Source organism: Neovison vison, chromosome 3, assembly GCF_020171115.1.
Source record: "Neovison vison isolate M4711 chromosome 3, ASM_NN_V1, whole genome shotgun sequence".
NCBI lineage: Eukaryota > Metazoa > Chordata > Mammalia > Carnivora > Mustelidae > Neogale > Neogale vison.
This window is the reverse complement of record NC_058093.1, coordinates 40,845,744-40,857,309: the sequence shown is the minus strand read 5'-3', so window position 1 is coordinate 40,857,309 and position 11,566 is coordinate 40,845,744. Positions and strand designations below refer to the sequence as shown.

Here is an 11,566-nt window from a genome sequence, read left to right as displayed (position 1 = left end):
GAAGTCAGTGGAGAGATGGGAGTGTGAAAAAGAGCAGAACTGAGACAGAGGAACATTCCTAGGGAACAGTGGTTTCTTTCCACTAAGTGGGAAATTCCTCAAGTTGAAGCAAGTTTCCTGGTTAAGTAAATGGAATGTTCCGTGATAAAAATGACTTTGCTACGCCAAATCCACCTACCCCACCCCAAATGTTTGTCCTTTTTTATTTGTTTTTATTTTCCCTGAACAAGCACACAGTGGAGTCTAGTTTGGAAGGTGTGGGCAGGCTCTGACAGGCACATTCAGAGGATGTGTCTGTGGTATGAGGGCAGAAGACCATCCACAAATCAGCAGACAGGGACAGTGAAAGGAATAAAGACATTTGGTCAAACTTACCTGTGTTTATCTTGACCTCTACAGTCCTAAATACAGAGCCAGCCAGTGTTCCATAGCCTGGCAGGAAAAGCCATGGCTGCCTCCATGTCTCGGGCGCTCATGTATTGGGAGCGTCTTCAAGGTGCCAAGATAATGGTTTAGTGCAAGACTTCAGCCTTGACAAAAGCTACAAGAGGTGCTCAGACAGAATACCACCATGTTTTATTTAAGTTCTTTTTTATTTTCCTCCACACTGGCAAAAGTTCCGAGGGAGCTTAAAGTTTTGTAAACATTTTAACTATCCCTCTTTCCCCACCCCCCACTTTTGAATTTACAAAGCAAAGGAGAGCAGGAGTCCCAACTTTTAATGGTTCCCCATCTCCTCATGCTATTTGATCCAAAAACTATATACAAGTTTGTAGCAGTCTCTGTATAGTTATTGTACATGTCTGGGAGGGAGGGAGGCAAGAAGGGATAGGGAGAATGGAGATCCAAAAGAATAAAAATAGAAACCAAATATAATCAGCCAAAACCAAAATGCTCTCAGAGCAACTCCAGCCTTCTTCAGGCAATGATGACAGAAAGGAAAGGTGCTCTACCAGGAGCCACCCGAACCACAGCACTTCTCACACAGGGACGGATGGTCCAATGGCTCCAGACTAAAGTGTGATTGGCAATTCCAGGTGATGTTCTGCGGGGGTTGGGGGAGGCAGGAAGAGTACTGGTTTATAAATAGGGCTTGAATACATTTATAACTGAAGTGAAGGGGTATTAGGAGGCCATGATCAGAAGCCAGAACCAGGCTTCTCTCCCCGATTCTCTCCCATCCCCTCCATCCCACTGCATTCTCCTGTGTAGTGGTTTCCATGGATGAAGGTCTTAAAGATGGTTAGGTTTTGTATGTTTTTCTTTCCAGAAAAGGCAAGCAACTTGCCATTCTAGAATCTTTAAACAAAACCTTTTGGGGCCACAGCAAGACACACACGCAATGCTCTGAGGAACCAGATGAAATTCCGGGCTTTTATCAGAAGCAAAAGTTTATCCCTATCCAAAATGAAATTATACAAATTCATACATATGGTAAAGATCCTAGCTGCCTCTTAAACGAGACAAATTTTCAGCAGAAAGGCCCAAAACAAACTGGTCCTAGTCCTCTGAAGTAAAAATATTTATGGGAAAAATCAGTTTTTTTAAGAAAGGAAAAATTAAAGAGTAAGTCCTTCTCCCAGGCCATAGGGTTTCCTTTGTCCAATAAGGTTGGAGAATGCCAGGGGAGAAGTCAGCTTGCTTGGAAGTCACTATCTAATGAAGAAAAAAATGAATCCTTTCTCTGAAAGGATGCTCAGAAAGAACAGGTGAGGGGTGTGCAACATCAAACCAATCCAATCTAAACTCCACCCCACTCAGGGCCTCTTTGATGCAATCCCAAAGTTAGTAGTGGCAGTGCAGCCGTCAGACTGGGGACGCTCTGTCTTGTTGGATACTCAAGTCACAGTCCATGGCATGGTGTTGCTGGCCAACGTCTGTTACCATTAACTCTCTTCATGATTGCACCAGTTAGACCCCTTACCCTTATGGGGGGTTAAAAAGAACAACAACATAGAAGGGGAAAAAGTGACATAAGAAAGTAAATAGCTATTGGCAGATCCCAACATACTTTCTGGGACACAGTAGATGAAATCACGGCACAGTAAACAGGTGCTGCCCAAAATCAGCCTTGTTGGGGAGTAATCCCAACTGCCACCCCCAAGACACAGGGTCCGGTCCACTTATCTACAGTCTGAGATGCTCACCAACAAAAACAGTTTAAAGAATCTTGGACACAAAGGGCTAGAAGAAAAAGCCTGAGATGATCGGTTCTGTGATTTGTTGCAGAGTGATAAAGAGTAAATGGTGAGTAAGTGTTGTGTCCAAAGGTGGAGAATCCATGGTCAGCAGAGAGGAGAAGGAAGGCCAGTCCACTGGCAGGTGCTCAGTAGTCATCCAAAGTCTCGATTTCACCCATATTGAGTCGCTCCGATGAAGCATTGACTGAAAACCCTGCAGGGAAAAATTGGCAATAAGTGACCACATCCAGACAACCATGGGGCTCCAATTCCGGACACTGGGCTGGAAGAGAAGTCTCTCATGTTTTAGCATACCACAGATACACTAAAGAAAGGAAGAAGGAAGGATGGATAAAGGTCAGAGAGCAGTATTCTGCTCTTCTAAAGAGAGATTCTTCGTTTTTATTTATTTCTTAGGGTTCTGGTATAATTTAAGAATGGAGGGGAAAAAAAGAATTCCAAACTAGTACGTTAGAGATTCCTGAGAAGAATCTGGGCTGTGAGCACATGTTAAGGCCAAGTGAGGCTGGCTAGTGGGGAACGTTCATTCGGGAGGTGAATCTTAACAGAGATGGGGACAGGCGAGGGGAGGATTAACACATACCAAATACTTTGTAACTACCTGACCAGATGACTGTGAAATCTAAGTGGGAGTAACACTACTTCAGTCCCCCTCACTATTGGGACTACCTCCCCACCCCACCCCCCGGGGTTAAAAACCTTTTCAAAGTTTCAGCCAAAAGCTTTTGCTATTCGAGGGCAGAAGGCTTCATGGAAGATCCTCACAGCCCTCAGATGTTTTCTCACAGGGTAGACCGCACAAAAAGATTCAAGTACTTTGTTCAACTCAACCTATTGTAAGTAGGCTTTCAAAAGGAAAGGATTTCAGTTAGCCATAGTGATAAACCAAAATAGAATCTAGTTTAGAGAAAGCAGGTTTAGCATCCCCACTGAAGGCAAGAGCAGTAGTCACAAACACTACTAATGTTCTGAAAACCTAATCCCATCAGCCCCGTGTATGCAATTTTTCTATTAACTCCACAATCAAAGATTGATAAAAAGTATTAACAGGGGGCACCTGGGTGGCTCAGTGGGTTAAAGCCTCTGCCTTCGGCTCAGGTCACAATCGCAGAGTCTTGGGATCGAGCCCCACATCGGGCTCTCTACTCAGCAGGGAGTCTGCTGCCCCCCCCCCGCCTGCCTCTCTGCCTATTTGTGATCTCTGTTAAATAAATAAATAAAATCTTAAAAAAAAAAGTATTAATAAATAGGGCTTCCTTGGAATGAGGAAAAAGAGCTTTCAGTTCACCCACCCTGAACAAAATCTCAAACTGTTTTAACTGCTCTTTGAATATCAAAAAAAGTAAACAGGCAAAGCTCTCCTGTCTAAAAGCAGTTAGTATTACTTGTGTTCTGTCCCCACTTTTTGTTCTTTAATGTTCAAGTTTTCAAACAAAGACACATTTTAAATGTACCAATAATAAAAAAAGTCTTACATAATAAAAATAGCTTAATTATATTCTTGACTCAAAATATCATGATTTAAAAACATAAACATGACTATTTATTAACCAAGGAAGCTGTGGTTCAAGCTGCTTACAAGGCCTCAGGCGAGGAGAGGCCAGGGCTCCAAACCCCAGCCTCAGCTCTGCCCATCAACAGCACTGCCACAACCCACAAGACCTTTTCCCTTGAAAATAACAAAACGCTTAGTGTCCCTATTTGTAATTAACAATTTAATTAGCTAAGTATTAAAACTTAAAGACCAGGACACCTGGGTGGCTCAGTTCGTTAAGCGGCTGCCTTCCGCTCAGGTCATGATCCCAGCGTCCTGGGATCGAGTCCCACATCGGGCTCCTTGTTCTGTAGGGAGCCTGCTTCTCCCTCTGCCACTCTGTCTCCCTGTGCTCGCTTGCTCTCTCTCTCTGACAAATAAATAAATAATAAAAAAATTAAAACAAACAAACAAACAAACAAAAACAAAACAAACAAAAAAAACCTTAAAGACCAAACAGCCTATGAAATGAGCTATTACTCTTCTGAAGCAGGGTTTTGACTTCACATGTATCTCAGGAATAGATGAACTATGATAAAAACAAGCTATATGTGATAAAAGCAGAAATGTATTAAACACATACACAGGGGGCACCTGGGTGGCTAAGCTGGTTAAGAATCTGCCTTCTGCTCAGGTCATGAACCCAGGATCCTGGGACTGAGTCCCAGGCTCCCTGCTCAGCAGAATCTGCTTCTCCCTCGCCCTCTCTCGCAAATAAATAAAACCTTAAACACAATCATGGAAAGACAGGAAAAAACCAGCAGCCTGGGGCCAAAAAAGGGAAAAAAGGTACTTGTTCATGACTACAATATATTGCTTACTGGGCTAAGTCTTTAAGCAGACACAGTCTCACTGACGGGTCATAAAACCCAGAAAGGTAGGCACATCTACTCCACATCTGACAGAAGGGAAAGCTCTGGGATACCACAAAGTCCAAAGCAATATAAAGGAGGATTTAAGCCCACTCTGCCTGGCTCTAAAGACTACTTTCTGCTAGGATCAGAACTGACTACAACTCACTTGCATGATTTCTTAAGGTTGAGAGACTGTAAAGTATGACTGGGGAAAATGCCATTGTGTGTGGACTATTATCATATCCGAGTAACAGATACTGGTTCACAAGGGCACCTTGTAGCTCTAAAAACTACAGAAGACACAGCACAATGGAGGTAATGGATCATTATAACAAGCCTGGGCCTCTCTGATGGTCTGTTCTAGATGCAAAGTTCTTCTTTGATCAGTGACTACCTTCTCAATTGGATGCTTTTGGATCAAATTAGAACTGTCTCATTCTGTGCACGGTGAACTGTGACTGATGGACATTTACTAATTTTTCTCAATCTGTACATCAATTAAAAATAGTAATAAGTGGAAATGAGTAGGTAAAGGGCAGAAGTTAGTAATTATCAGGGGCGCCTGGGTGGCTCAGTGGGTTAAAGCCTCTGCCTTTGGCTCAGGTCATGATCTCAGGGTCCTGGGATTGAGGCCTGCATCGGGCTTTCTGCTCAGCAGGGAGCCTGCTTCCCTCTCTCTCTCTGCCTGCCTCTCTGCCTACTTGTGATCTCTGTCAAATAAATAAAATATTTAAAAAGAAAAAAAAAAGAAGTTAGTAATTATCAGAGGAATTTTCAGAGATTTAGCTGAGTAGAAAATTTCATTAAGAAGTCCACACTTACGTAAGAGAGCTTTCTGAACACTGCTGAACTTTTACTCCCCTTTCCCATATATGCATTTTTTCTGCTCCTTCAACATATATAAATTCCTTAAACTCTATTCCTAAAATAAGTTCTCATTTCCCTGAAGAGTGTTTTCTTTTTATTTATTTTTTAAGATTTTATTTATTTATTTGACAGAGAGAGACACAGCGAAAGAAGGAACACAAGCAGGGCAAGTGGGAAAGGGAGAAGCAGGCTTCTGGCTGAGCAGGGAGCTGGATGCGGGGCTCGATCCCAGGATGCTGGGATCATGATCTGAGCCTAAGGCAGACACCCAAGGACTGAGCCACCCAGATGCCCTCTGAAGAGTGTTCCTTTCTTTCTGGTGTCTGCAATAGGGGTAGAGTCAGATTGAATATTTAATTCAAAAAGCTTCACACCTCACTTTCAGTGACAGCCTACCCTTTCAGTGTCACAGCTGAAGAGCAACAAGGGCTTCTTGTCTAGAACCCACACCCAGAATTTCAGGGACACTTGTAAATCTATATTCACCCACTTCTGTCAAAACTGGGTAAAATGTTAGACTGTTTCATCTACTCTTAACAGAAATTTCAGAGACAGGCAAAATAAACAAACAAATAAATAAATAAAATACAATTCTGAGGCAGAAGAAAATAGAATTTCACCAGACTGTTCTCTATACCTAAGCCAGTTTTTAGGCCCCAGTTCCAAAGGGAAATCCTCAAAGTTAGGTTTTTGTTTGTTTGTTTTTAAGATTTATTTATTTGACAGACAGAGACAGCGAGAGAGGGAACACAAACTGGGGGAGTGGGAGAGGCAGAAACAGGCTCCCTGCCGAGCAAGGAAGCCCGATGCAAGGCTCGATCCCAGGACCCTGAGCAGATGCCTAATGACTGAGCCATCCAGGTGCCCCCAAAGTTAGGTTTCTATTACGAACACTTTGTTTTCTCCAGAGTACAAAACCCAGGAGGGAAAGCAGGGACCCTCCTGAGGGCAGGGCAGGATGGCAATCCCCCTCTTGCTGTGCATGTGCTCTCTCCTCTTTCACGAGGGTATCTTCACTTGAAGTTTCTTTTTTTTTTTAAAAAAAAGATTTTATTTATTTATTTGAGAGAGAGACAGTGAGAGAGAGCATGAGCGAGGAGAAGGTCAGAGAGCGAAGCAGACTCCCCATGGAGCTGGGAGCCTGATGTGGGACTCGATCCCGGGACTCCGGGATCATGACCTGAGCCAAAGGCAGTCGTTCAACCAACCGAGCCACCCAGGCATCCCTTCACTTGGAAGTTTCATAGGCATTTCACACTGACCCACCCACCACACCTCAACTCCGTATCATCACCCCATAAGCCTGTTCCATTTTCCAGGGCTCATCCTTTAAGCAAATGGAAGCACCACCCATCTTGCTGTCCAAACCGTTCCATTCCCCTTGCCCTGCCAATTCAGTCCCCTAAGTTTCTGAACCCCATCTAACTCCTCTCCATCTTGACTGCCTAAATCCCTGTTCTCCAGGCCACTAGGATCTTTTACCTGGTCTATACTTCAGCCTCCTAACCACTCTGCCTCCTGCCTGGGCCAACATCCCAACCTGCCGTCTTCGCCAATATAATCATTCTACTCCAGACAGCATGGTTTTTAATACTCTACTTTACATTCATAAACAGAGAATCATTTTAATTTCATCATTGTCTGTGAGGCCGTTAGGCCAATTGAAGAAACACAAACAGCCTGCAACTGCTTTGCCTAGACTGTTTATTATTCCAGAAATACCACTGTCTGTCCCTCCCGCCAGTCTTTCAAAGCCCCAATTCTGGTGTCACCATTTCCATGAAGCTGTCTTGTGTGAAGACTCTGGTTCTCAATGCTAGACGAGAATAGTTGTGGCTAACAGAAGGGTGGAAAGAAAACAGGCCTCCTCTGAAATCCCAGCCCCATTGCTGAACAGCTGTGTTGGAAACTTTGGAAAATGTTCTAAACCCTCGGGGCTTTGGTTTACTTTTTGGTAAACTGAAACATGAATCTCATAATGCAGAGTGACTCTGAAAATCATAAGTATATATACACATATATAATAGATATCAGCAAGTATTAGTGGTTTGAATACCTGACTGGATTTATGGTCAGTTTCTATACAAATCAGCATTTAAATTTTACAATTTTCCTTTTCTCCATTAGCATTATTTTCCAATTAAACTAAAAGGCCTTCTAGGGAAATTTTATTGTATCTGAAACAATTCTTCAAAGTTTAAAGTGCCACACAATTTAAGTCATTACTTTTCTTGTTCCCTACAGCATATGCAGCATCGTTCTTGCACTGATGTGCCCAGTAAATATTACTTATTTAAATGGTTTTAAAAATTAATTTTGTATAAGAAATATTTCCCTTTATCAAAAACATTCCACTAGGAGACTCACATATAATACTGCTATAACCTGCTCCCCTCTAACACCCAGCTGAGACTTTAGGCTTTGCTCACCTAATAAACTGGGATCTGCTCGGACCATCTTCTGTTTTTTCTTCTTCTTGCCACTTTGTACAGCCTCAAAATTGGATTGTTGGTTGTTGCTTTGATTGGTCTGAAATACTGAATGGAGTGCACTGTGGTTCATTCCCCACACAGAGTCCTGTGAGATAAGATGTTACAACTGAGGTTACACAGAGGATGCAAGTGTGGCATCTAAGAAAATGACTGATTGGCCGTCACCTTACCAAGTATGAGATTAAAAACAGAGAAGGTCCCACCATGGATTCTGGTAATAACGAAACCATGAAGAGTCCCCTGAGCCACCCTTTCCCTTCATTTAGATTCAGATATCACATTTAAGCTCTGGGCCTCCAAAAGGCACATCCTGGTAGCTCCAGGTTTTCATCCCAGTGGCAACACAGCTGTCAAAACCTCTCTGGTAGGGGCGCCTGGGTGGTTCAGTGGGTTAAGGCCTCTGCCTTCGGCTCAGGTCATGGTCCCAGGATCCTGGGACCAAGCCCCGCATCAGGCTCTCTGCTCGGCAGGGAGCCTGCTTCCTCCTCTCTCTCTCAGTCTGCCTCTCTGCCTGATTGTGATCTCTGTCTGTCAAATAAATAAATAAAATCTTAAAAAAAAAAAAAAAAAACCCTCTCTGGTATACAGAGAGTCCATACCATCCACTAGGAAATTAGATATACAGCAAATAATCACAAACAGACCTCTGTACTCCAACAATCCACACCCCTCACCTACCAAAGCATATGGTTCCTCTGTCTCTGAGCCCCACGACAGAAAGGACAGGATGCAGACTAGCTAGTAGCATTTACCAAACAAAATCACAATCATGTACTTTATTCCTGTTGGCAATCCTAGAAGAGATCTGGTCCCTAAATATCCATACACTTTCTACCAACTGGTCCAACTATGAAACAGTCTACCAGACATTCACACTTACCGGCTGCTCTTATTAGAGCAATTCATTTTAAACTGAGATCCGATTCAATGAGTTGGTTGAAGGCACAGGTAGTGGCAGTGGGGGATGAGGAGAAGACTAGAGAAAGCACTGTGGAAGGACAAGGCTGGCTACATGTGCATGTGCATGCACAGTGGGCCCCAACTTCCAATTTCAGCACACGGGGCAGTCATTTCACAAACGTAAAGAACTTTCTGTATTACTATACAATGTCTTCCCTTCTGATTCTTTATTTTTCCTAGTGCTGTTTCTATTGACATCTTTCACTTAATCCCTATTAGTCCATCTTCCCAAATGGATTTTAAATGCCATGTACTTGGCTGTATCTTTTATATCCCCAGAAATGACTGATATAACAAAAATTATCTCTAGCAGAATTACAGAACTAAAGGATATAAATCATTTTAAGCTCTTTGTGTGCCTTGCCACTTCATCCTTCAGAAAACTTGTATAACTGATCCTCATTATTCACAATTCCATATATGCAAATTCACTTACTGGCTATAATTTACATGTAACCCCAAAATCAAAACTTGTGAAGCATTTATGGCTTTCCTGAACACCCAGCTGCTAAAATGTGAGTTGCCTAAGGAACACATTCTCAGCTGAGGTGGAACAGGGGAGTATTCTGCCTTCTTGTCTCAGTTCTCATACAGTAAAGGAGCATCTTTTTCAGTCTCCATAGTGTCCTGATGTTCACATTTTATGCTTGTTGGTGTTGTCACTGTTTAAAATAGCCCCCAAGAAGGGCACCTGGGTGGCTCAGTCAGTTAAGCATCTGTTTTTGGCTCAGGTCATGATCTCAGGGTCCTGGGATCAAGCCTTGAGTTGGGCTCCCTGCTCAGAGCGGGGTCTGCTTCTCCCTCTGCCTCACCCCTGCTCTCTCTCTGTCTCGTGCATAAGCTCTAATAAATAAACAAAATCTAAAAAATAAAATGGTTCCCAAGTATTAAGTGTTGTCTGGTGTTCCAAAAAGGTTGTAACATGCCTTAGGGAGAAAATGCATATGCTAGATAAGCTTCACTCAGGGGTCGGCTCTAGTGCTGCTGGCCATGAGTTCAATGTTAAGGAATCAACAATATATTAAATAAGGCATCTTAAAGAGAAACACGCATAAAACAAAGTAATATATTGACCAGCTGATAAAAATGTTGTGATTAGAGGTTCCAGAAATCTAATTGGGTGTTTTCCCTGGAGCAAGAGTTCAGTATTCGCTAATTCAGCTGTAGCGACGACTTTACAAAACGTAACTACCACAAATAATGAGAACTGATGGTACCGTTCACTGCCCATCAACAACATACGACATGTCTGGCATGCTATGGTATGGTCAATATTGGGTACAGCGCATCCTGAGCACTGGAGATTTAACATTTGTAGGTGTTAACTTTTCAAAAAAATGTATGGATCTGTGACAAGTTGGAATTAGCAATCTGACTGAGGCACATACACAAACCAAGGAAAATGCAACTAGTATGCCTAACAGAGAATGATTATGTTTGCTATCTGGGAAATTCACAAAGGTCTCTGGACCTGCCATTTGAAAATATCAAATATACCACATTTTAAGAAGCTACGGTCATCTGATGTACAAAAATGGTATCTTTTGTTTTAATTTTCATTTCTTTGGCCGGCCAGTACTGCGAGGTCTTACTACGCACTCGCAGGGGCACAGCGCCAACCACTGCCTCGTACCTGCTGCTGCTGCTGCTGTTGCTGTTGCTGCTGCTGCTGCCGTTGGCTGGCTTTCTGTTTGGCACGGCGCTCGAGGAACTGCTTGGCAAACTCCTTGGCCTCAGAGGTATCTCCTAAATAGGCCCTAATATAATCATGGACCTCATAAGGAGATTCTACTTCTTTCAGGAAAGAAACAAAAGTAGGAACTGCAATGTGAGAGGGGAGAAGACATAAAGAGTAACAATGAAATATCACATGCAAAGAATCAGTGTCAGTTTTTAATACACTGTCACACCTACTGCCAACTGTACTGATGCAAATGGGGAAGGTATGCAGCTACTGTGTTAAATACTCTTTAACTACTCTGCGGGGCGGGGTGGGGTGGAAGCGCTGTCATTGTAATGCCCCAAATTACCTCAAGCAGCAGAGTCAAACAAAGATATATCACACATGTTTAGTTTCACTAAATGTTATGCTGGTAAAAGCCATATGTTATGTTGAGACTAGAACAACTGCTTGTCTAAGACTTATCTGGAAAGTCATTCTTTCTTTCCTTAAATTCAGTCAATATTTATTAAGTGCCATGATGTGTGTCAGGCACCATGACAGGTACTAACAATAGAGCCACACTCTCCAGGAACTTTCACTTCACTGAGCTAATGTTCAGAGAGGAATCAAGTGGAACGTGCAAGCAGTGTGGTGCAGCAGAAAAAGCACAAGTATCAGAATTAGACAGACATGGGTTAAAATACTGACTCTGAAATTTGCTCGCTGTGTGACCTTGATGGGTTATTTAACCATTCTGAGCCTCTGTTTCCTAATTTATAAAATGGGGATAATAGCACCTACATTGCAAAGGCATCTTATGAAGTTACCGCAAAAATTAAAGAACTGGAGTAACATATGCTAACTGCTGGAAAGTGCCTAGCACAAAATAGCTGCTTAATGAATGGTAGCTGGTCATTATTTACTATTATTTATTATATTTTCCCTGGCTCTTTCAGACCGTACGATATTGTTATAATGCTGCAAAGGAACTCTTC

General features: G+C 42.6%; 1 protein-coding gene across 3 annotated transcripts in view; it reads right to left on the bottom strand.

The window, feature by feature from the left end:
• Positions 1-553: 553 nt before the first annotated feature.
• The window catches only part of GIGYF2 (GRB10 interacting GYF protein 2), a 149,387-nt gene continuing 138,374 nt past the window's right edge, over positions 554-11,566 (bottom strand). For all 3 annotated transcript variants that reach the window (XM_044241863.1, XM_044241864.1, XM_044241865.1), the window contains 3 exons: positions 10,542-10,729; positions 7,886-8,033; positions 554-2,394 (listed from right to left, as the gene is read on the bottom strand). In XM_044241863.1, coding sequence (XP_044097798.1) covers positions 2,327-2,394; positions 7,886-8,033; positions 10,542-10,729 — 404 coding nt within the window. In that variant the 3' untranslated portion in view covers positions 554-2,326. The remainder of the gene's footprint in view (positions 2,395-7,885; positions 8,034-10,541; positions 10,730-11,566) is intronic.